We start from the raw sequence: 20,074 nt of genomic DNA, 5'->3' as shown, positions 1-20,074 counted from the left end.
CAAGAAGATGGGGCTGCTCCTCCAGATCCAATTAGGTAGGTCTCAGAACTTCTCTGTTTCCTCACATGCGAAAGCAGTTAACAACACCTGCATGGATCATCAAAATTATAGCTGCTATACCAGAATGCTCCTCCTGGTACCCAGCACTGAGCAGCTGCAATGATTATCAGTTATCAGTATGTAACTCTATACTCAGAGTTACTGTTAGTGATAACAATACAGAGCTCTTTAGGCCTCCTCCCCCAACCTGCTCACCCCATCGAGCATTTTCTCTTATCCTGGCTCAGAAAGGAGGGGAGCCGAGCACCAGCCCTCGAGCACCAGAGCACCAAGCACCAGAACTTGAGGGTTCCTGGAATGAACTGAACCCAGAAGAGTGAGAGACTGAAGGCCCTGGGTACCCGAGGAGGAGTCCAGGGATTTGTAAGGGCAGCCTGGGTTCTCACAGCCAGCGCTGCAAGAGGACACATATTGGAGATCTTTTGGAGACGGGGTATCAGAACTGGGCTTGTGCATGCATGCTAAGTCACTTCAGTCGTGTCCAACTCTTTGTGACCCCATGGACTGCAGCCCGCCAAGCCCCTCTGTCCATGGGATTCTCCAGGCAAGAATATTGGAGTGGGTGGCAACGCCCTCCTCCAGGGGATCTCCCCAACCCAGGGATTGAAGCTGTGCCTCTTACGTCTCCTGCATCAGCAGGCAGGTTCTTTACCACTAGTGCCACCTGGGAAGCCCTGGGTTTGTGCCTAAGTGGAATAAACAATAACCTGTTTGTTGGGATTTGAGGTACACTGGCTCCGAGATCTCTCCTCTCACCTGTACTGTGGAATCTTATCATAGGAATCTCATTTCTTCTCCTGGAGATCCTTGGCTCCGTGGAAATGTAGTCCTGGTCTCACTTGTCTACTGAGCCACCCCATAAATTTCTATTATGTTGACACTGAGTTTCTCACCACTTCCCCTGAGGGAGAAAGGCAGATGGAGGTGGGACGAGGGGGGAGCATATCTCAGAGTGGGGGGCCTCATACTGGCTAGTCGCTTATTTGTGCCAGTTGTTGTCCAAGGGCTTCAGCTGCATCATTGGACTCAGTTCTGACAACAGCTCTGCGCTGCAGGTGTAGCCAGCGCCATCGCACAGACAAGGCTGCAGAGGCTCAGGGGAAATAATGTCCTTTGATCACGGTCACATGGCCAGGAAGTAGTGAAGTCCAGATTCCTACCCAGAAGCCCCTATTCTTCCTACTGTGCCCCTTCTGGGGATAGGGTGGGCATGAAAAAGCATCAGCCTATATTTCACAACCTTACCCCAGAAAAGTGGCAATGCTGAGCAGCTGGAGAGGCCCTGACAGGTCCAGACAGCCAAAACTCTGTGACCTGAGGCAACCCAAGGCCTGAGTTCCTCCTTCAGGCAGGCAGCCAAGACCCACCACCCTTCCGAAGGCTCTGCAGAGCATACAGCAGGGGCTCCAAAGTGGCTGAGCAGGCCAGAAAATCCTCCAGGATGAGCAGAGAGGTCTGCGATCCTGAAGGCAGGCACCTCAGCTTCACTGCCACGCACCCTCCCCCCAGGCCAGAGGCCCAGAAGCCAGGAGCAGGGGCGCTGAGGCCTCACAGTAGCCCTGCAGGGAAGGGAGGCACCCTGGAGGCTGCTAGATGGTAAGGGGCACCTGGCCTCTCAACATAGCTTCCCTCCTGTGCTCAGTCGCTCAGTCGTGTCTGACTGTTTGAGGCCGCATGGACTGTAGCCCACCAGGCTCCTCTGTCCTTGGGGATTCCCCAGGCAAGAATACTGGAGTGGGTTGCCATGCCCTCCTCCATGGGATCTTCCCAACCCAGGGATCAAACCCAGGTCTCCCGCATTGCAGGCTGATTCTTTACCATCTGAGCCACTAGGGAAGCCCTCCTATCCCTGAAAATAGCCTCTGGGAAAAGCACTGCCCCCTTTCAACCCCAGAGACAGTTCCTCCCTAGGATCTGTAGGCGTGGGGCAAAATTACCCTACTCCCCAGTGCCTCTGCCTCTGCCACCCACACCTCTGGGCCTCTGGCAGGGACTGTGCCCTGCTCAGGACAGCTGGCAGCCCATGTGCTTCCACCCCCACCCTCTCCCTGTTCCCAACTCTCAGGTTATGACACAGGGCAGGAGGAGGGGTGGAGCCTTAGAGGGAAAGAGGGCATGGATGCCGAGGAATATAAAAAGCCAGGGAGGTCCTGGGCAGAGATCCTTCTGCTGCGCCGCGCTGGACCTGCCCAGCACCATGGTAATGCCCGGTGGTCCCTGTCAGCTGTGCTCTCCTGGAGCTTGGGATAGAGACTGGCACCCAGAGGCCCTCCTCAAGCCATTGAGGGCATGAAGGAGTGAGGCCAGGGCAGCCCCCTCTGCCAGAACAGCTGCCAGGGTTGCCTGTCCTTGCTTTGGGTGGTGGGGAGGAGGGGAGTTCCTGGTCAAGAGAGGGTTACCGGTCTCACAGGCTCCAGCCACAAGTAGCATGTATATGGGCATCATAGTGTGTCTATCACTGGATGTGTCTGAGTGTTGCCAGCACAAAAGTCTCTGTGTGTGACGGGTGTGCATGGGGACTCTTGGACTATCATCCCTGTATGCAACTGTGTTAAGTCTTTCATTTAACATGTACTATTGAGCACCCGGGATTCCCTGGTGGCTCAGATGGTAAAGAATACACCTGCAGTGCAGGAGACCCCGGCTCAATCCTTGGGTGGGGAAGATCCCCTGGAACAGGAAAAGGCAATCCACAACAGTATTCTGGCCTGGAGAATCCCACGGGACCCCTACTAAGTGTCAGGCATTGTTCTAGGTGCTTGTGATACATCAGTAAACAAAACAGGCAAAGGGCCCAGCTGCCCATCGCCTTAGCTGCCAGGTGCTTACACTGGTGGAGGGGTTACCACTGGGGATTTACTCATTAAAAAAAAAAAGCATAGAATACAGTAAGTTAGAAGTTGCAAGAGAGGGAGAATAGAACAAGATGAAGAGATGAGTTGCAATGTTAAATACGGTCATCCGAGTAGGGTCCATTTAGAAGGCGAATTTTGAGATGGAGGGGAGGAAGTTGGTCATATGGATATCTGGAGGAAGCCTCCAGGCAGAGTGAATGGCATGTCTGACACTTTTGAGCAACAGCAAGGAGGCCGGAGACCCAGGAGTGAGGCGAAAAGGAGTTGCAGAAGAAGTCAGTGAGGTCACGGAGCTGGCCAATGGCTCTATACCATCCCGGTGTGTCCATCTCAGGGTGTACCTCCCAGTCCATCGCCAGGGTTCCCGTGTACCTGGTGCTTTATGTCCATCACTGTGCGTGGCCAGATGTGCACCATTCGGCCTGGGTACCTGGAAGTCCCTTACGGCGCTCGTGTACCTGTCCACGTCCCAGGTCTCCGGGTCTGTGTCACGTGACCGCCCTCCTCTGTCTGCCCCGCCCCCTCTAGCCCACGGCTCTGCGCTGCGCGTGCGCACTCGCCCTGGTGTGTATCGTGGTGCTTCTGGGACCGGACGGGGCCGCGGGGGAGGAGCTGCAAGGACAGCAGCATCTGATGCCCCGGGTTGCCCGTTGGCTGTCCAGCTTAAGCCAATTCAACAAGTACATGGAGAAGCTCTTCAATAGCAGGTGGGCAGGGGGGAACGGAAGGGGATGGGAGGAAACGGACGCCACCTGCCCCCACTGCCCCACCCCACCCGGCTCCCTGCTCATCGCAGCCGGGAACTGGGATCGCAGAGCAGCCCCATGGCCTCTGAAAAGACCTGTTCCTCAGCATGAAGTCTAAGAAAACCAAGAACTCCAGTGACGCGAACAACCCCAGGAATAGTACGAAACCCCTATCAGCGAACGCGACGAAACCTCTGCCAGCGAACGAGACGAAACTCCCCGGACGGAAAACCACGAACCCCTCACCGCGGAACGCCGCGAAACCCCAACCACCAGCCTCCTCCCAGGGCCCCAGGTAGGAGAGCCTGGGCCCGGCTGGCCCCAGTCGGGGTCCTCGGAACTGGGGGCAGGTTGGGCGGGAGCGAAAGGAAGCCCTGGAGGCTGGAGGGACCCAGGGGATTCCGAGGGACTTACTTCTCCAGGCTGGGCTTTGACTTCCGAAGCCCAACTCAAGTCTCCCCGCCCACCGACCCTCTATATATTATGAGAGGGACCCTAACTCCTGCCCAACCCGCCCTCAGTGAGAACAATAAAGAGAAACGGAATCTCTGTTGCTTCCTTGACTTCTGTGAACCCTGGGCGGGAAGGGACCTCTCCTTGGAGGGGAAAGAGAGGTTCCTGGAGGTCCTACCGTAGGAAGGAAAGACCTGGGTTTAGGGGTCTTCCCTGCCTCCTTTGGGCAACCCATCCACCTTCCCCCACCCCAGGCACTTACACTACTTCGGGGTGGGGGAGGCGGCTGTGGAGGCCCTAGCCAGGAGGGTTTGATTTTAAACGCGATTGCACTGCTCCTACCGTCTTGCTGCGGCTTCTCCTTTGCCTTTGGACATGGGGTATCTGATGCTAGGAAAGATCGCGGGCAGGAGGAGTAGGGGACAACAGAGGATGAGATGTTTGGATGGCATCACCAATTCCATGGACATGAGTTTGAGCAAACTCCAGGAGATAGTGAAGGACAGGGAAGCCTGGCAGTGCTGCAGTCCATGGCGTCACAAAGAATTGGACACGACTGAGCAACTGAACGGCAGCCAAGAGGGAGAGCATGGGTGAGAGAAGTGGATCCCAGCAACCTCAGAGGAGGGGCTCCAGCGGGATTTAACACGGAGCTGCCCCCCCCCCAAGTTTCTACACCAAGCAGTGCAGCTGTGATGCCAGCCTGCAAACAAACCACCCACCCACCCCACCCCCCACAGTGTGCGGAGCATAAGTCCTGCCTTGGCTCCGGGGATCATCTCGGCCCCTCTGGCTGTGAGCAGAGCAAGGGGAGAGCAGGAGCTTATCCAGGCCCGTCCCTAAGAAGCTGTCTCCTCTGGGGGCTGGGGGCCATCAGAGAGGCCTGGGCAGGGGCAGAGGCCCCATCCGCATCCAACTCTCACACAGGGATCTTCTGAGTAGAGTCCTGATTCCTGCCTCTGGGAAGTATCTACACCTCTCCCCACTCAGAACCCATCCTCTTCGCTGCCAGAGAAAATTCTGGGACTTCCGGCTCCATCATCCAAACTGTTCTTCTGCTGAAACCAGCCTCCCTCCCAGACGCCCCCTTGCCTGAGCCAAGCACTTGCCCAGTGTGGCATCCTTGCCAGCCCTTTGACTTTTAGGGCCTAGGTCCACTTTGGAGTCATTTGCACAGCCAGAACTTGAGGGGAACCACGACTCTGGTGTCACTGCCATGCGTTCAGTATGAGGTGCTGAGCCTAGTGGATCCCCTCATTCCCCAAACCCACAGGCCTCATCCCTTCAGGCAGAGCATGTGAGGGAGGCAGGAGGAGGCATTCCAGGAACCAAAAAGGTTTGCATTCTCTCACTTCTCCCTCCCAGCCCCACCGTGACTATCCCTTACCCACAGGTGCTCCCAGGCCAGGAAAGAGGAGAGAGATGAGGTTGCTCCCTCTCAGTCACACATAGACACACATCCCACCCCCCCTTATTCAAGATGCCTGAGAAGAGGGAGGGCTGGCAAAGGCCACTAAGACACCTCCCCAGCCCAGGCCTCCCCAGGCAGGGTCCGGCTTTTCGCCCTCCCTGAGCTGGAGTATGCAGACCACAGACTGGTCTCCTGGAGGTGGCCATCGCTCAGCTAATCCAGCCTCCTCCCTGTAAGGTCAGCTTCCTACTGCAGCCTCCCCTTCTGTGACTTGACTTGAGTAACCCTTAAACACCCCGGAGTTCACTGCCTCTCAGGGCAAGTTCTTCCCAGTTTTCTGGTTCTTCAGTGATGCTTCCTTACAGTCAAGGAAAGTCTGCCTTTCGGAGCCCCTTTCGGGAGGTACACGGAGTTAACCCTAACCCTCTTCCGTAAGCTGAAGCTGCGTTTGTTTGAAGACCAGTCATCCCTCTGCTCATGTCTTTCCACCACACTTCATGGAAACAGCTGCTTGGCTGCAAGTCTGCCCCTCAGAAGCTCCGATCTGCTGAGAGCTTTCCTGGGTTAAGGGCCATGCTAAAAACTTCACATGCATCATTTCATGTCCTGCTCACTGCAACCCTATCATTCTTCCCATTTTACAGATGAGGAGCCTGAGGCTCAAAGAGGTTATGGTGCACACAGAGGGATATGGCCGATCCGGGATTCAAACCCAGGTTCATCTGACTCTAAAGTCGATGCTATGTCCCTGTATTGGATTACCATCTGCTGCCGGGCCTTGGACAAAATGCGGAACCTCTCTGAGCTTCAGTTTCCTCCTCTGTAGAGTGAGAATAACAGTATCTCTCCCCTCACAGAGTTGTTGAGAGGGTTAAATAGCCCTGGCACACAGAAGCTCATTTTCCCAACAATTTCACGTGACACTATCTCCGGACTCCTCCCCATCTCTGTCCCCCTCTTCTGGCCATGCCTCTGCTGTGTGCTGTGCCTGTGAGGGGCCACACTTCAGCCCATCATGGAGTGAGCCACCTCTCACCGCCCCAAAGAGGGCAACTCCAATGCCACCAATGTAAACCATGACTGTCTTCACCCCAGTCGTTCCTCTGGGCTGGGCTCTCGCCTCTAGTACAAACTAGCACTTCACCTACTGCCTAGGCTATAAGAAAACATTGGTGGGGATCTATTTGGGGGCAGGGCTGCCATCAAGCCAATGATCAGGAGGGTCTAGAGATGCTGAAATGGGACAGCTGAAGATTCACTGACTTGCTGAATGACCTTGGGGAAGTCCCCTTCTCCCCCTGGGCCACAACTTGCCCCTCTGTGAAGGGGACAGGATGAACTACATGGCCCTGATGACCCTCCAGACATTCTGGATCAGTCGTAACACCCTCAGTTCCCTTCTGTCTGCCTGTCCCTTTCTTCTTGTGCATTTGGCCTGCTCCTGTCCCAACCAGGGGTCTGCAGAGACACAGAGAGAGTGAGGCTAAGAACTTTGATGTGCTTTATTTAGCCAGTATGGGAGCAGGGAGCAAGCTACAGCCAGAGCCAAGGGTGCAGATGGGAGACCTGGGCCAGCCTCGCCCTGGAGTTGGAGGAGCAGGAAGTGGCGTTATGAGTCCATTGTATCGATCTCCCTGCAAGAAGAGGGCAAAACACGGCAGTGTGAGTGGGTAGTCCTTGTGCCCTCAGGAGACCTCAGGCCAGCCCTAGGTGCCTGTTCTCTCCCATCCTACACACCCCCATTTCCTGCCCCAGGCATCTGGGCACACAGGACAGAGAACAAAACCCACCTGGGGACTGCTGAGTGGGGAGACCCACACTCCAAGAAGTCCAGCATGCCTTCTTTGTTTCTTTTCCCATACCTGGGAGGGGAGAGACAGCTGGGGCCAGTGCTATGCCCATGTACCAGTTCATCTGCCTCATGCCTACCCCTGGGCACCATCCTGCCCGGGGCACAGGGCCCCCGGCCAGACCATAGAGATGCTCTGCTCCCGAAGAACATGGAAGAGGCTGGGCCTGGGGTCTTGGCTGGGGCCTCTCTCCCCGTCTCACACTCACCTGGGCCTGGTCAACATGTTGATGTATCTGCGGAGCTCAGCCGCATACTGGGCCATCTGCTCTGCTGTGGCATTGTCCCCTGGATACTCTGGCTCCAGCGGGGCTCCCAGGGCACCCAGGGGTGGCGGCAGCAACAGAGCCACGCACGTGGACAGGAGGAGCAGGAAGAGGCAGCGGTGCGCGGCGGCCATCTGAGAAGCCAGGATCAGGGAGATAGAGGGAGCACAGAGCCCACCCCGCCCCCCTCCCCAGCCCATCACCTATTTCTCCAAGCCTGGAGACCAAGGGACAGAGCAAAGGGCTACTGGGAGCTGACCACCCCACCTCCTAGACCCTGCCCTGGAGAGCTCACCAGCCCCCTCTTCAGAGAAGCACAGCAGCTGGAGCTCAGCTAGGGCCTAGGCAAGGCAGAAAAGTGTAGCAGAGAATCGGGGAGTTGGGTCTTGGGTAGGAGACCCAGGACTCCGGACACCCAGGACCTGATGGCTCTGAAGAGGCAGCTGCAGGTGAGAGTTGGAGGGGAGGGGCTATGGGAAATAGAGGCGCTTTAGCTCCCCTGCAGGGTTGGGGCACACAGAAGGAACTTGTGAACCAAGGGGCAGAAATCCACAGCCTGTGGGTGTGCTGTCCTTCCACCCCACTTTCCCCAGCCGCTCTGCCAGGGTAGACATGCAGATGCAGGTCCTGGAGAGGACACCGCAGCCGTGTCACCGAACAGGAGGTATGGCCACACACACAGACTTGTGTTCACAGCCCCCACCCGCTGCCCGGCGCACACCTGCAGGCTTCTAGGCAGCAGGCTGCTCTCCCAGGGTGATGGATTTGTCCAGGTGTAGAGCCAGACCCAAGCAGGATCTCAGGCCTCTGGAGGCCCCCAGCCCTGTAAAGCACCACGTCCTTCTATACAACACACCCCTGGCCCCAGAGCTAGGAGCAGGCTGAGCCCACTTACCCTGAGTCCTGAGCGAGCAGGCGCTGGACCAAATCAGTGCCTGCCTCAGGCTGGATGGAACCCACCCCGTCCTTGACCCTTTTATAGTCCTCAGCCCCCCGAGTCCCCGCCTCCTGTCAGCCTCTCTCCCTCCCCAGCCCTCACCCCCTCCTCCCACCATCTCCCTGGTGCCTGCAACGCCAGCACCAGGACCAGGGACAGGAAGGGGACAGGGCAGTGTTGTGGGTGTCACACTGGCAGCATAATGGGTAAAAGTGGGCCACGATCAGTCTCCTCCAGGCCCCTGAATGCCTTCCAGCACCAGACCAGGCTTAGTTCAAGAAGGATGGCGTCCTGGGAATGCAGGATAACAGAAAGGTTCTGATTGCAGAACTCGGAACAGCCCTGCCTGTCTCCCCAGGATTAACCCAAATACTCAAGCAGATTCCCTCCAGGCAGAAGATTGAGGCTATGACTCTGAGACTCTAGGGATGAAAGCTGGAGACTTAGGACTTCCCGTGCATCTGTGATTAGAACAAGATGGAACGGGGGAGATGCCTCAGGGAACCAGGGAATGTGGAAAGGAGTGGGGACCCAGGTAGGGAGAAACCCTCTCCCTGGGTAGCAGATAGAGGCGGAATGAGAACTGGTGTGCCTGTTCTTGTTCCTGGGTTCAAGGGAGAGGGGGCAGGGAGGCCAGTGTCTGGTAGCCATTTCCCAGTGCCTCCATTCCAGGGTAAAGATAAAGCCTTGAATTTTCTAAAGTGCTCCCAGCTCAATCACCTCAGTGAGTTCCTACAACAACCCATTTTACAGATTCAGAAACTGAGTCTCAGAGACATTAAGTAACTAGCCTCAAGCCACATAGCTAGTCAGTGGAGATCCAGGGTTTGAAACAAAATCTAACTCCAAAATCTGTGCTCTTTTTTTTCTAAGTAAGGCTGTTAAAGTATTGCTATAATTTCCCACTTTTTAACTAAGAAACATGAGGCTCAGAGAGGCAAAGATACTAGCCCAAGGTCACACAGCTGTCTAAGACTCAAGTTCTGACTTAGATTTCCAACCCCACCAGTGCCAGCAAATCACCCCCGCCCCACCCCCTGCCCTGGTCCCAGGAGCCTGTGAGTCTTCCCTGCTCAGCATCCCTTCCCCCACCCCTGGCTCCCTCCCCAGCTCAGGGCTAGGAGCGTAACTGACTGTGTCCGAATGACTCAATGAAGCCCAAGTAGTGGGCAAGGGACTTCTCACCCCTGAGGTTCTGCCATCTCAGATCACAACACCAAGTGTGTTGGGAGAGGACCAGGGGCAGGGGTGGGGTGGGGTAGGGTGGGGATGAGGACTGGAGGTGATGCTGCACAGATCTAAGCTTTGATTTTCCTCAAGGTAATGAGGATAAAGGAAGGCTCAGGAATTGCCAGAGTTCTACCTTTCTCCTCTCAATTCTGATTTCTGGCAACAAGAACAATAACGCTCCACCCAATTCCGCAAAGCAGAATGGAGATCGTTCTGTCTCCAAAAGCCCTGCTGGCCCTTCTCTGGGCCTCGGGGTCCAACTTGGTAAAACGAGGCTGGTGAATTAGTGGCTGGTCTCCTAGGCAGGCTGGGGCTGCCCTGGTGGCACTAGTGGTAAAGAATGCGCCTGCAAATGCAGCAGACATAAGAGATGTGGCTTCGGTCCCTGGGTCATGGAGATTCCCTGGAGGAGAGCATAGCTACCCACTCCAGTATTCTAGCCGGGAGAATCCCATGGACAGAGGAGCCTGGCGGGTTACAGTTGATCACAACTCAAGTGACTTAGCACACACACCCCAGTAGGCGGGCCTCTGGTGAGGCCGGCAGGGGCTGCAGGCTGCCACCAGGGGGCGCCAGGCTCCAACCATAGTTCGAAGGGTCTGAGCTCCCACAGGACTCCGGCTGCTGCGGGACCAGTTATGGCCCTTACCCAGGTCAGGGCCCAGCCCCTGCAGACACACGGTAGATCTGGAGATTGGCTCAAAGCTGAGGCCATCTATAGTTGTGTCCTGTCACAGAGGTAAACAGCTTTGTCAGTGCCTACAATAATGACAGTTACTCTACGATGTCAGCAGAACCTACAGCTTTCATTTTTCTCCTTTGCCAACAAGACATTCCTCTTCTGGATCCTCTCAGCGACGCTGTGACAACTGAGGAGGAGTGGGCAGTGGACGCGCTTTCTCAACCGTATGGTCACGTCCAGACTGGGCGATGCTTCTCACTCACCATCTGTTCCCAGGGCTTGCCATGGAGCTCTGCTTCAAGGAGCACCAAGGACGTAGGTGCAGACAGGCTAAGTGAAAGTGGTCCCCCTCCCCTGCCCAACCCCACGCTCTCTGGGACAGGGACGGCGGCCACTGGGCAGTGTTAGGATGGAGTGAAGGCTGCAGTAAGACCAGGAAAGGAAGACCCCAGAAACATCTGAGGTCACAGGGCAAAGGTGGTCCCCACAAACGGGACTGCAAAGGCAGGAACGCGATTAGCATTACATACCCTCTCCAAGAATTCCTCCAAAGCAGCCTGGGCCAACTCAGGCCACTGTCTTATTCTCACACTGGGTTGGCAGCAGCGAGGGAGAAGGGAAAGGAAATGGTGGCCAGCCCCAGATGCCAGGAACTCAGGGGTCCCCCATTCCCTAGGGAAACCCTTGGGTTGAGGTTTATCTCTCTGTCTCACACACACACATACACAAACCTGGGGTCCTTGTCCCACCCGCTCAGGACCAACTCAGGCCCAACTAAGGGCTCAGGTCATTAATTTGAAACCTGGGTTCTGTCCCCACTTCTGTCCACCATGAGGATTCCATCTGCCTCCAGGGTCCCCTGAAGGCTCAAGAGTGCTCAGTAGTCCTCCCTGCCCACAGTGCCTGCAAAAGCAAATCCTATCATTGTCAGATCAAATTTTTCCAGAAGAGGAAGGCTTCTTTCTTTCTAAGAGAAGGCTAAACCAATCCATATAATAAATTACTACAGGAGAGGGATGGTTAAATGGGGAGGAAAGAAAAACTGGGTGTAGGTCAGGTAGGGGCTCTGGGTCACATAGGGGCTGAGTGTGGAAGGAGGGGTTTTTCCCTTGGGGTGGTTGGAAGGAAGCAGTGTCAGAGCCGTTTTGAGATGCGTTAGGAGTGAGTTTTCCCCTGGTAGTTCAGCTGGTAAAGAATCTGCCTGCACTAACAAACACATGAAAAGATGCTCAACATTATTCATTATCATAGAAACGCAAATCAAAACCACAATGAGGTACCATCTCACGCCAGTTGGAATGGCTACTGTCAAAAACTCTACAAACAATAAATGCTGAAGAGGTTGTGGAGAAAAGGGAACCCTCTTACACTGTTGGTGGGAATGCAAGCTAGTACAGCCACTATGGAGAACAGTGTGGAGATTCCTTAAAAAACTGGAAACAGAACTGTCATACAACCCAGCAATCCCACTGCTGGGCATACACACCAAGGAAACCAAAATTAAAAGAGACACATTTACCCCAATGTTCATCGCAGCACTGGTTACAATAGCGAGGACATGGAAGTAACCTAGATGTACGTCAGCAGAAGAATGGATAAAGAAGTTGTGGTGCATATACACAATGGAATATTACTCAGCAATAAAGAATGCATTTGAGTCAGTTCTAATGAGGTGGATGAAACTGAAGCCTATTATACAAAGTGAAGTAAGTCAGAAAGAGAAACACTAATACAGTATATTAACGCATATATATGGAAATTAGAAAGATGGTATTGACGACCCTATAAGCAAGACAGCAAAAGAGACACAGATGTAAGGAATACACTTTTGAACTCTGTGGGAGAAGGCAAGGGTGGGATGATTTGAGAGAATAGCATTGAAACATGTATATTACCATATGTAGAATAGATGAGCAGTGCAAGTTCCATGCATGAAGCAGGGCACTCAAAGCTGGTGCTCTGGGACAACCCAGAGGGATGGGGTGGGGAAGGAGGTGGCAGGGGGTTCAGGATGGGGGGAAACATGTACACCCGTGGCTGATTCCTGTCAATGTGTGGCAGAAACCACCACAATATTATAAAGTAATTAGTCTCCAATTAAAATAAAGGAATGAATTTAAAAGGAAACAAAAAAGAATCTGCCTGCAATGCAGGAGACCCCGGTTCAATTCCTGGGTCGGGAAGTTCCCCTGGAGAAGGGATAGACTACCCGTTCCAGTATTCTTGGGCTTACCTGGTAGTTCAGATGGTAAAGAATCTACCTGCAATGCGAGAGACCTGGGTTCGATCCCTGGGTTGGGAAGATCCCCCAGAAGAGGGCATGGTACCCCACCCCAGTATTCTGGGTGTTGATCTGGCTTTTAAACTTGAGATGTAATTAAAAATTACTTAAGAAAGAAATTTATTTCTCTCTTATATAAGATGTGAGTTTCATCTTGGGCGTTGGCAGAGAAGGAAATGGCAACCCACTCCAGTATTCTTGCCTGAATAATCCCATGGACAGAGGAGTCTGGCAGGCTACAATCCATGGGGTCACAAAGAGTTGGCCACAACTGAGTGATTAACACTTTCACTTTTCAGAGTGAGTAGGAAAAGAAAGGAAAAGAAGGGGGATATTCACAAGCATGTGCCAGGCTGTGTCGAGCTGACCTGTAGACTCAGCTCTCCTACTCACTAGCTCTGACATTCATTAGCTGTGTGACTTTTGGCAGTTTACATAATCTCTTTGAGCCTTAAAACGGCAAACTATTATTATTGGATTGGCCAAAAAGTTTGTTAGAATTTTTCCATAAACTTATGGGAAAACCCAAATGAATTTTTTGGCCAATCCAATATTATTTAAGGTGCGAGGATCCCTGTTTCATCAGTGAAGAAATAAATGCAGTGACATGAAATGACTAGGCCAGTCACACAGCCAGTGAATGATAGACATGGGACTCAAATCCAGATCTTTTGTCTCTGAGGCTTCTGCAGCAACTGTGGGGTTCCTGCCCTTGAAAGACTCATGGTGTAAGATAGAGCTGCTTTTAGGATAACTTGCTATACATCACAATAACCAACACAACTACCCTTTTTCCTTCCCTCCCTTCCCAGTGGCTAGAACAAGGATGGAGCTATGAGCCAGATGGGTTATCTTTAGTAATTTAGATGAGGGCTTGGGGAGACCACAGACTTGGCAACTGGGCTGTTAATACCCCCATGGAGCAGAACTGCCAACGCCCAAGATGAAACTCACATCTTATATAAGAGAGAAATAAATTTCTTTCTTAAGTAATTTTTAATTACATCTCAAGTTTAAAAGCCAGATCAACACCATGGCCATATAATGCATATAAAACAATTAGCTTATTGTCTAACACATAAATAAGTGCTTTTTTTGGCCATGTTGTTCAGCTTGCAGGATCTTAGTTTTCTGACTAAGGATCAAACCCAAGCCCCTGCAGTGAAAGTGCTAAGTCCTAACCACTGCACCACAAGTGAATTCTCAGTAAGTGCCTTTTTTTTTTTAAAGTAACTATTGATATTGGCATCATTAGTGTTACATCTAAGGTTCCCTCCAGCTCCAACACTGGTTGAGTCTGATCAGCAGTGGATTAATAATCTCTCAACACTTCCCCCAGTGGACTTGAAGCAAACCCATATCACCTATGGTGAACCAGACATGTTGAGCTGGGCAGAAATTGTCTGTGGCCATATAATTTATACCAGGGGTCTCTTCTATTAGCTTCAAACTGACCACAACTCCCAGCAGACCAACAGACAGGAGACCATGGACACAAACACGAATTCACATCCTCCCACACCTCCAACCACAAAATGAACCGAAGTTTGTAGCAGCCATTGCATGCTCCCATCCTACCTCTCCTGGGGTTGGGCTGGGGGCTTGATCAACTGGCTAGAATGGTTAGAGGAGAGGAGAGAAGACAGGAGGAACTGTGATGGAAAGTGGGTCTCAGAAGGTAGACTGTTGTAGGAAGAGGAAACCAGAGAGAACTAACTCCACCACCCACCCCCCAAGCAAGCAGGGCAGGCTTCTGGGAGGAGGCAGCCACTACCCTGAAACTGATCTCCAGAATGAAGAGAGGGAAAGGGATCTACAGCAGGGGGAGTGGCCAGGCCAAAGGCTTAGAGCATTGGAGTCTACACGGCCTGTGACCTGACCAGGCCCTCGACCTGCTTCCGTCTCCCCCTTCCACCCTACCTTCTGGGAGACTAGAGGGCAGTGCAGGGAAGGGAAGGTGGCAGGGCCCCAGGGACCCCAGGGCAGGTGGTGACTGAGCAGGGGCCTCTCCTCCAGCCATGGCAGAGCCAGCTTGAAGCTCCTCTCCCAGAGCCACCTCAGGAGGGAATCCCTCTCATGACCTTGTCCCCAGGACACCATGCTTGGTGACTTATCTCCTGAGTGTGAATTCAGAAAGGGGAGGGCGGCAGCTGAGAGAAAGGGCAGCCTCCACACTCCCACTGCTCCTGTCCAGGCAATGGGGGTGTTGGAAGTGACCCCTTCCCCCAGCACACACACCCATCTCAACCCACAAATGAGTCTCCCTCCACAGCCCCAGCTGGGGTCCCATCTCCACTCCCAGCCACTACAGCCCCCGGGGTTAGTGATACATCTCCTCCGGGTAACCCGGGGTGTTGGTGCCAAGCCCATTCTCCAGACACTTCCCTCTTTGGGGGATGGTGCAGCTCTGCCCCCAGCTACTCCCCTGGGCTGCCCAGCCTGCTCCTGTCCACACCCTTCACCCTCCAGCAGCAATTCTTCCTGCTCCTCCCTAACCCTTTGGAAGAACTTTCAACCTGCCCCCACCCCACCCGGCTAGAGCGCCAGAGGACCCTTGTCTGGGTGTCATCCACTCCTCACTCTGGGGGGTAGCGTTTTCTCTTAGTTCAGAGCAGAGAGGGGCCCTCACTCCACCCCAGCCCTGGCCTTGGGCTCCTTTGGTCTCAGGCGTCATCTTCTATCCTCTCAGCTCTCTCCCCTCCATCCTCCACTCCCACCTGGATGCCACCTCCACGAAGGACAAGAGACAAGATGTAGAAACGCACAATTTCCAGTTCAGTGAAATTTGCACTTTATTTAGAGATCAAGGAAGGACCACATCCGGCCCTCCAGCCCAGGGGCGGGAAAACGGAGAAAATGGAAATAAGGACCCCACCCCGAACACTCCTCAGACACAGCAAGCCCTGAGAGGAATCCAGGCTCCGGGGTCAGGAGCAAACATGGAAATGGGGTCGGTGCCTTAGCACATCTCTCTCTGGAGGCCGTGGGGGTCTTCACCACAGGTAGGCTCCTTCTGGCCTGTAGGAGGGAAAGGAAAGTCATACGGAGCCAAGTTCGGCGTCGGATCTGGGTAGGCGAGATTGGGGGAAAGTACTAGGCGGCGGGGATAGGCTGGCAGCAGGACCAGGCCACCCCCCAAGGGACGCGCTTTTACCGCGACTTGACCGGCCGGTCCTCGCCATCTGGAAAGAGCAGTAAGGAGAGAAGAGCTTCTGAGAAATCGCGTTTCCCAAACCTGCGGGGCGGAGCCAGAGATGGGTGGGGTCGTGCCTGGCCACGCCCCTGGCGGCAGCCCGGCCCCGCCCACCCCGCGCACGCTCTCACCGTTGCCGAGTGACCAGGTTGAGGTAGTGGCGCAGCGAGGTGTAGTAGCGGTTCAGCTCATCTGGCGAGGCGTGTTCTCCGGGAGCCTGGGGTTTGGCGGGGTAGGCGTCGACCAGTTCCCCCAGGCAAACGAGCAGGGTCAGTAGCACTGTGGCCATGGCGGGCCACGATCTGCGCCCCGACATCATCTGGAGAGGGGCACTAGAGTCAGTCCGAGCATCTACTCCGAAGCAGGAAGCTAAGGTTGCCATCTGGTCCTAGCTTCAGCCACCTGTCTGTGGTTGGTTCCCGACCAAGGCTCAGCCACCTGCTGGCTGTGTGTTCTCAGGCATTGCACCATCTCTGGCCTCAGTTTCCTCATCTGTTAAAAGGGCATAAGCCCTGCCTGCCTCCACCAGAAGGGCAGATGGAGGAACACGGCAATGCTGGCAGCGGGGACTCCCCAGCTTTTCTCCTTCCCACTTCTGCTGACCCCCTTCCAAATCAGCTTCTCAACACTCAGTCCGTTTCCACCTTGCTAGCCTCAGTTTCCCCACAAAATAGCCTGGGATCCCCCGACCAGACCATTGCTGGGTCCCAGGTCACTCACAGCGACAGCTCCAGAGGCAGAGTGGTCAGGAGATGGAAGGCCAGAGGAGTCCTAAGGGCTGGACTTCTGCAGGTGGGGCTGTGGCCTCCTCAGCTCAGTGCTTTCCTTGTGGGGCTTATATCCGCGTCTGAAAGGGGAGGGGAACTGGAGAGGGAGGGTTCTCTTTTCTCACTCCACCCAGGGGCAGATCGCTGAGCTTACATTCAGACAGTAAGTGATATCTCCACCTCCAAGGAGCCAAGGCGGAGCCCCCACACTTGGATTCAGGGTACCTCTGGAGAGGATGCCTAGTCAGAACCCCATCTTCACCCTACAGCACCTCCTCCCCACAGCAGGTGTAGCCTCCTAAGGAAGTGAACCATTCGGTCTAGATTCCTGGGAAGACCCCTAGGACCAGGGTTGACATTCCTTCTTTCCTAGCCAGTCCATGGTCAGGGAGGGAGGTGCAGGCAGGAGTCCAAATCCATATTTTCCAGCCTGTGGGACCTATGACCACTCCTTCCAAAAACCAGACTTTTCAGCCTCTTCTCCGTAATATGTTGGCAGGACCTGTGGGGAAAACCTCTTGCTACTGGAGGTAGGATGGGAGCTATAAACTTGGCTGTTGACCTGCTGTCTGTGAAGTCTTGGAGGAGGGACCCCTCTGGACACTCCACTATGTCTCCCTCTGTTCAAGAGTTGGGAGAGGAGTGGGAGGAGGCAAAAGTCAGTCCCCTCCCCAGAAACAGCTGAGTCAACCACCTGTATACCCAGCCTGACACATACACATTCAGGTCCAGCAAGCCTGGCATACAGACCCCCTGCAAGGCAATGTGCCCCCATTTCCACCCAGGGGTCACTTGAGCACCGGTGTCTTACAGGACTGAGAGATGCCAGGAATGCCCAACAACATGCCACCATCCCTAGCCCATTACAATCTCCACTGGGCTCAGGGTCAAAGATCCCCACCTAGGGAAGGACTCCTGTTTGTTGAGCACCTCCTGTGTCCTGGGCAGTACATGATTTCAGGGACAACAACACAATGAGCTGCGTTTCTCCCCATTTTACAGATGAGGAAACTAATGCTCTGAGAGGTAAGGAAGCAACAGCCAAGGTCACCCAGGATACAAAGCAGAGAAAAGGGCTGAGGCTGACCCCAGGGAGAGGCCCACTCAATCATGATGGACAGAAAGGCTTACTATCTCAGGCAACCGTGAGGCTTAGGAGTCAGGCATGCAAGGAGGGGAAGGGAAGCTAAGTAAGTATGGGGTCTACCAACCCCATCAGACCCACATGCCTCTAGCAGGAAAAAAGAGCGCTACAAGGAAGTCTCCAGTGAACATTTCCAGCTCCCTTCCTCTGCCCTGGCTGGAGCCTCAGCTCCAGACTTCCCCTCAGCCCATGAGAGCAGGAGGGACCCTCTTGTTCAGTCCCCTAGTTCTGGGCCAGCCCTTCCACCCTCAAGACAGATGGCCATGGGTGTTATTTTAGAGCTCTCTCTGGAAGTGGAGCCCACAGCTCTCTCAATCACCTTTTTATGGGTTCAGTCGCCTGTACTCTCTGGAAATGGCTGCTTATCAGCTAGTTCGGCCCTCTGGGCCCCACACATCCCAAGAAAGGCCAGGTGGGCACACTGGGCATGGATGTGGAAGCTGCCCTAAGGGTGAGGGGACATGAACCCCAGCCTCAGTGCGGGGAGGAAAATCTTTTTTCTTAGGAGGTCATGTCTAAAGGGTGAGGCCCAACCTTGTTCTCCAGAAATCCCAGGTCACATTCTTGGGGATTCCCTGTCTATGGTGAGAGGAGCAGCAGCTTCACTGGGGAGCCCCCATCTGAGGGCAGAGATACTCCGTCACCCTTGTGCAGCCCCAACTGGAGTAGTTCCCACAACACAGGGACAGACAAAAACATGGGAACAAGTCTGTGTCCAGTTTGGAGAGCAAACAGCAGAAATAAAAGAACTCCACTCTTCCAGAGGCCTTGGGAAGACAAAGACAGGTGCTCACCGTAGCGATGGAGAGGGTGGCCACAGAGCTGGTGAGGACAGCTACAGTCCCGGGGTCAAGGTCTAGACAAGGAGCCTGCAGGCTAAAGGGGTCAGGGGCATCTGAGCCAGGGGCTGTGTGCTCTGCTAATACCACAGCACCAGCTAGGGTGGTGACAGGGAGCTTCTAGCATTCGGACCAAGGCAGAGAGTGATGACATGAGCTTTGAGATGCTCATGTTTTTGTGGCATCCCTGGAACCCCCTGATATCGTGTGGAGGGTGGAGTCTGAGGGTAGATGGCAGAAGTTAAGAAGGCATGGGCAAAGGCCCAGATTCAGGTTCAACTTCTCAATAAATCACTTTCCCTTCTACTATTAGAGTGAAAGCAAATGGGTCTAGAAGAAGTCCCTCAGGGTGGGCCAGAAGCCAGACTCCCACTGCACAATTACAGGGCCAGCCGATTGATTCATTAATCACTACTGCCTCATTGAAGAGTCCATTAACTTGTTGACTAGTGGAGAGGATATCTCAGCCATCGATCAGTGGGCTCAGCTATCCCCCAACTCACACACCCACCATCATTGACACTTGATTCAGTCACTATGAGACATGTCCGGATGGTGGGGAACTGACATCTGAGAGAGGAGAAACTTCCAAATAGCTGTTATGGTAGACTTGGGACCAGCACCTTCCTCCAACTTGTCCTCAAAGGGAAGTGGGGACTGAAACACTGAGGTTCCCTTGATCCCCATTCTCGGAACACCTAACAAGACCACCCTAGGGGTCAAGGAGGCTTATGGGCTTGGACCCCTGTTGACCATTGCTCTTGCCCAATGGGCTCAAGGGCTACTCATCAGGAGAGGGTAGCCCATGCCATTCATCCCTAGAGTCTTAATATCATATATCCCACCACCTGCCCACCCTCCCCACCTCCCACACACAAGGCCTCTCTCTGATATCCCATCCACTGAGCGGCACTAGTCCATTACCTTCCACCCTCGGGGGGGGGCCTCATGTCCAAGGGTCTACACACAGCACATGGCCATGTAGCAAGAGTGATTGGTCCTTACTCAACGAGCACTTCTTAGGTCCTTACTATGAACCAGACACTCTCCTAAGCACCAGGGACCAAGCAGTGAACAAACAGGCAAAATCCATACCCTCGTGGAGTTTACATTCTAGTGGCAGATGTCAGTTACAAATTGGCACTTGCTATCTACCTCTACAAGGATTATCATGTGCTGCTCCCGCTGCTGATCTTCAATACCCCCTGAAAGGAGCTCAGGGTGGAGAGCAGAAGTGAGGCACTCTGTCCTCAGGGAAAAACTGACAGAACAGTTCTTCAGATAGATATTTTCAGGAGCAGATTTTATGAGACCAATTCCTCATATCTAGAAAGGCATTAAAGTCCTTTGTGGTAACATCT

The 20,074-nt window shown here is 54.0% G+C and overlaps 3 protein-coding genes across 6 annotated transcripts in view; all 3 read right to left on the bottom strand.

The window, feature by feature from the left end:
* Positions 1–3,413, bottom strand: part of MPP2 (membrane palmitoylated protein 2) — a 43,461-nt gene extending 40,048 nt beyond the window's left edge. The window contains exon 1 of one of the 2 annotated variants that reach the window (XM_043467451.1): positions 3,288–3,413. The gene's annotated coding sequence lies outside the window, so the exon portion shown is untranslated. The remainder of the gene's footprint in view (positions 1–3,287) is intronic. The other variant, XM_043467461.1, reaches the window with a different exon arrangement.
* A 3,607-nt stretch (positions 3,414–7,020) lies between these two features.
* Positions 7,021–10,740, bottom strand: PPY (pancreatic polypeptide). 2 transcript variants are annotated; one of them, XM_043471271.1, is made up of 4 exons: positions 10,609–10,740; positions 7,584–7,774; positions 7,316–7,387; positions 7,021–7,159 (listed from the first exon to the last, which is right to left on the bottom strand). In XM_043471271.1, exons 1-4 carry the CDS (start codon positions 10,639–10,641, stop codon positions 7,135–7,137), a joined length of 321 nt encoding a protein of 106 aa, XP_043327206.1. In that variant the 5' UTR covers positions 10,642–10,740; the 3' UTR covers positions 7,021–7,134. The 2 variants fall into 2 exon arrangements, with proteins under 2 accessions (XP_043327206.1, XP_043327292.1); XM_043471357.1 differs by lacking the exon at positions 10,609–10,740 and adding an exon at positions 8,536–8,580.
* Positions 10,741–15,544: 4,804 nt separating this feature from the next.
* LOC122440752 (protein LSM12 homolog) overlaps positions 15,545–20,074 on the bottom strand; it is a 78,137-nt gene continuing 73,607 nt past the window's right edge. Inside the window, exons 1-4 of one of the 2 annotated variants that reach the window (XM_043467399.1) lie at positions 16,684–17,589; positions 16,095–16,282; positions 15,925–16,005; positions 15,545–15,788 (exon numbers count right to left, since the gene is read on the bottom strand). In XM_043467399.1, coding sequence (XP_043323334.1) covers positions 15,764–15,788; positions 15,925–16,005; positions 16,095–16,282 — 294 coding nt within the window. In that variant the 5' untranslated portion in view covers positions 16,684–17,589 and the 3' untranslated portion in view covers positions 15,545–15,763. Of the gene's footprint in view, positions 15,789–15,924; positions 16,006–16,094; positions 16,283–16,683; positions 17,590–20,074 lie in introns of those variants that run through there. The other variant, XM_043467390.1, reaches the window with a different exon arrangement.

This window comes from Cervus canadensis, chromosome 1, assembly GCF_019320065.1.
Source record: "Cervus canadensis isolate Bull #8, Minnesota chromosome 1, ASM1932006v1, whole genome shotgun sequence".
In the NCBI taxonomy this organism is placed as follows: domain Eukaryota; kingdom Metazoa; phylum Chordata; class Mammalia; order Artiodactyla; family Cervidae; genus Cervus; species Cervus canadensis.
This window is presented reverse-complemented; position numbering and strand designations above follow the sequence as displayed.

What these genes read in the sequence shown, in the direction of transcription:
- PPY (XM_043471271.1), bottom strand. Translation starts at nt 10,641, where the DNA reads ATGTCTTGTTGGCAAAGGAGAAAAATGAAAGCT. An exon ending in AACATGTTGACCAGGCCCAG is followed by an intron (nt 7,388 to 7,583) that starts GTGAGTGTGAGA and finishes CTCCCCTCCCAG; the next exon opens with GTATGGGAAAAGAAACAAAG. An exon ending in CCCCACTCAGCAGTCCCCAG is followed by an intron (nt 7,160 to 7,315) that starts GTGGGTTTTGTT and finishes CTCTTCTTGCAG; the next exon opens with GGAGATCGATACAATGGACT.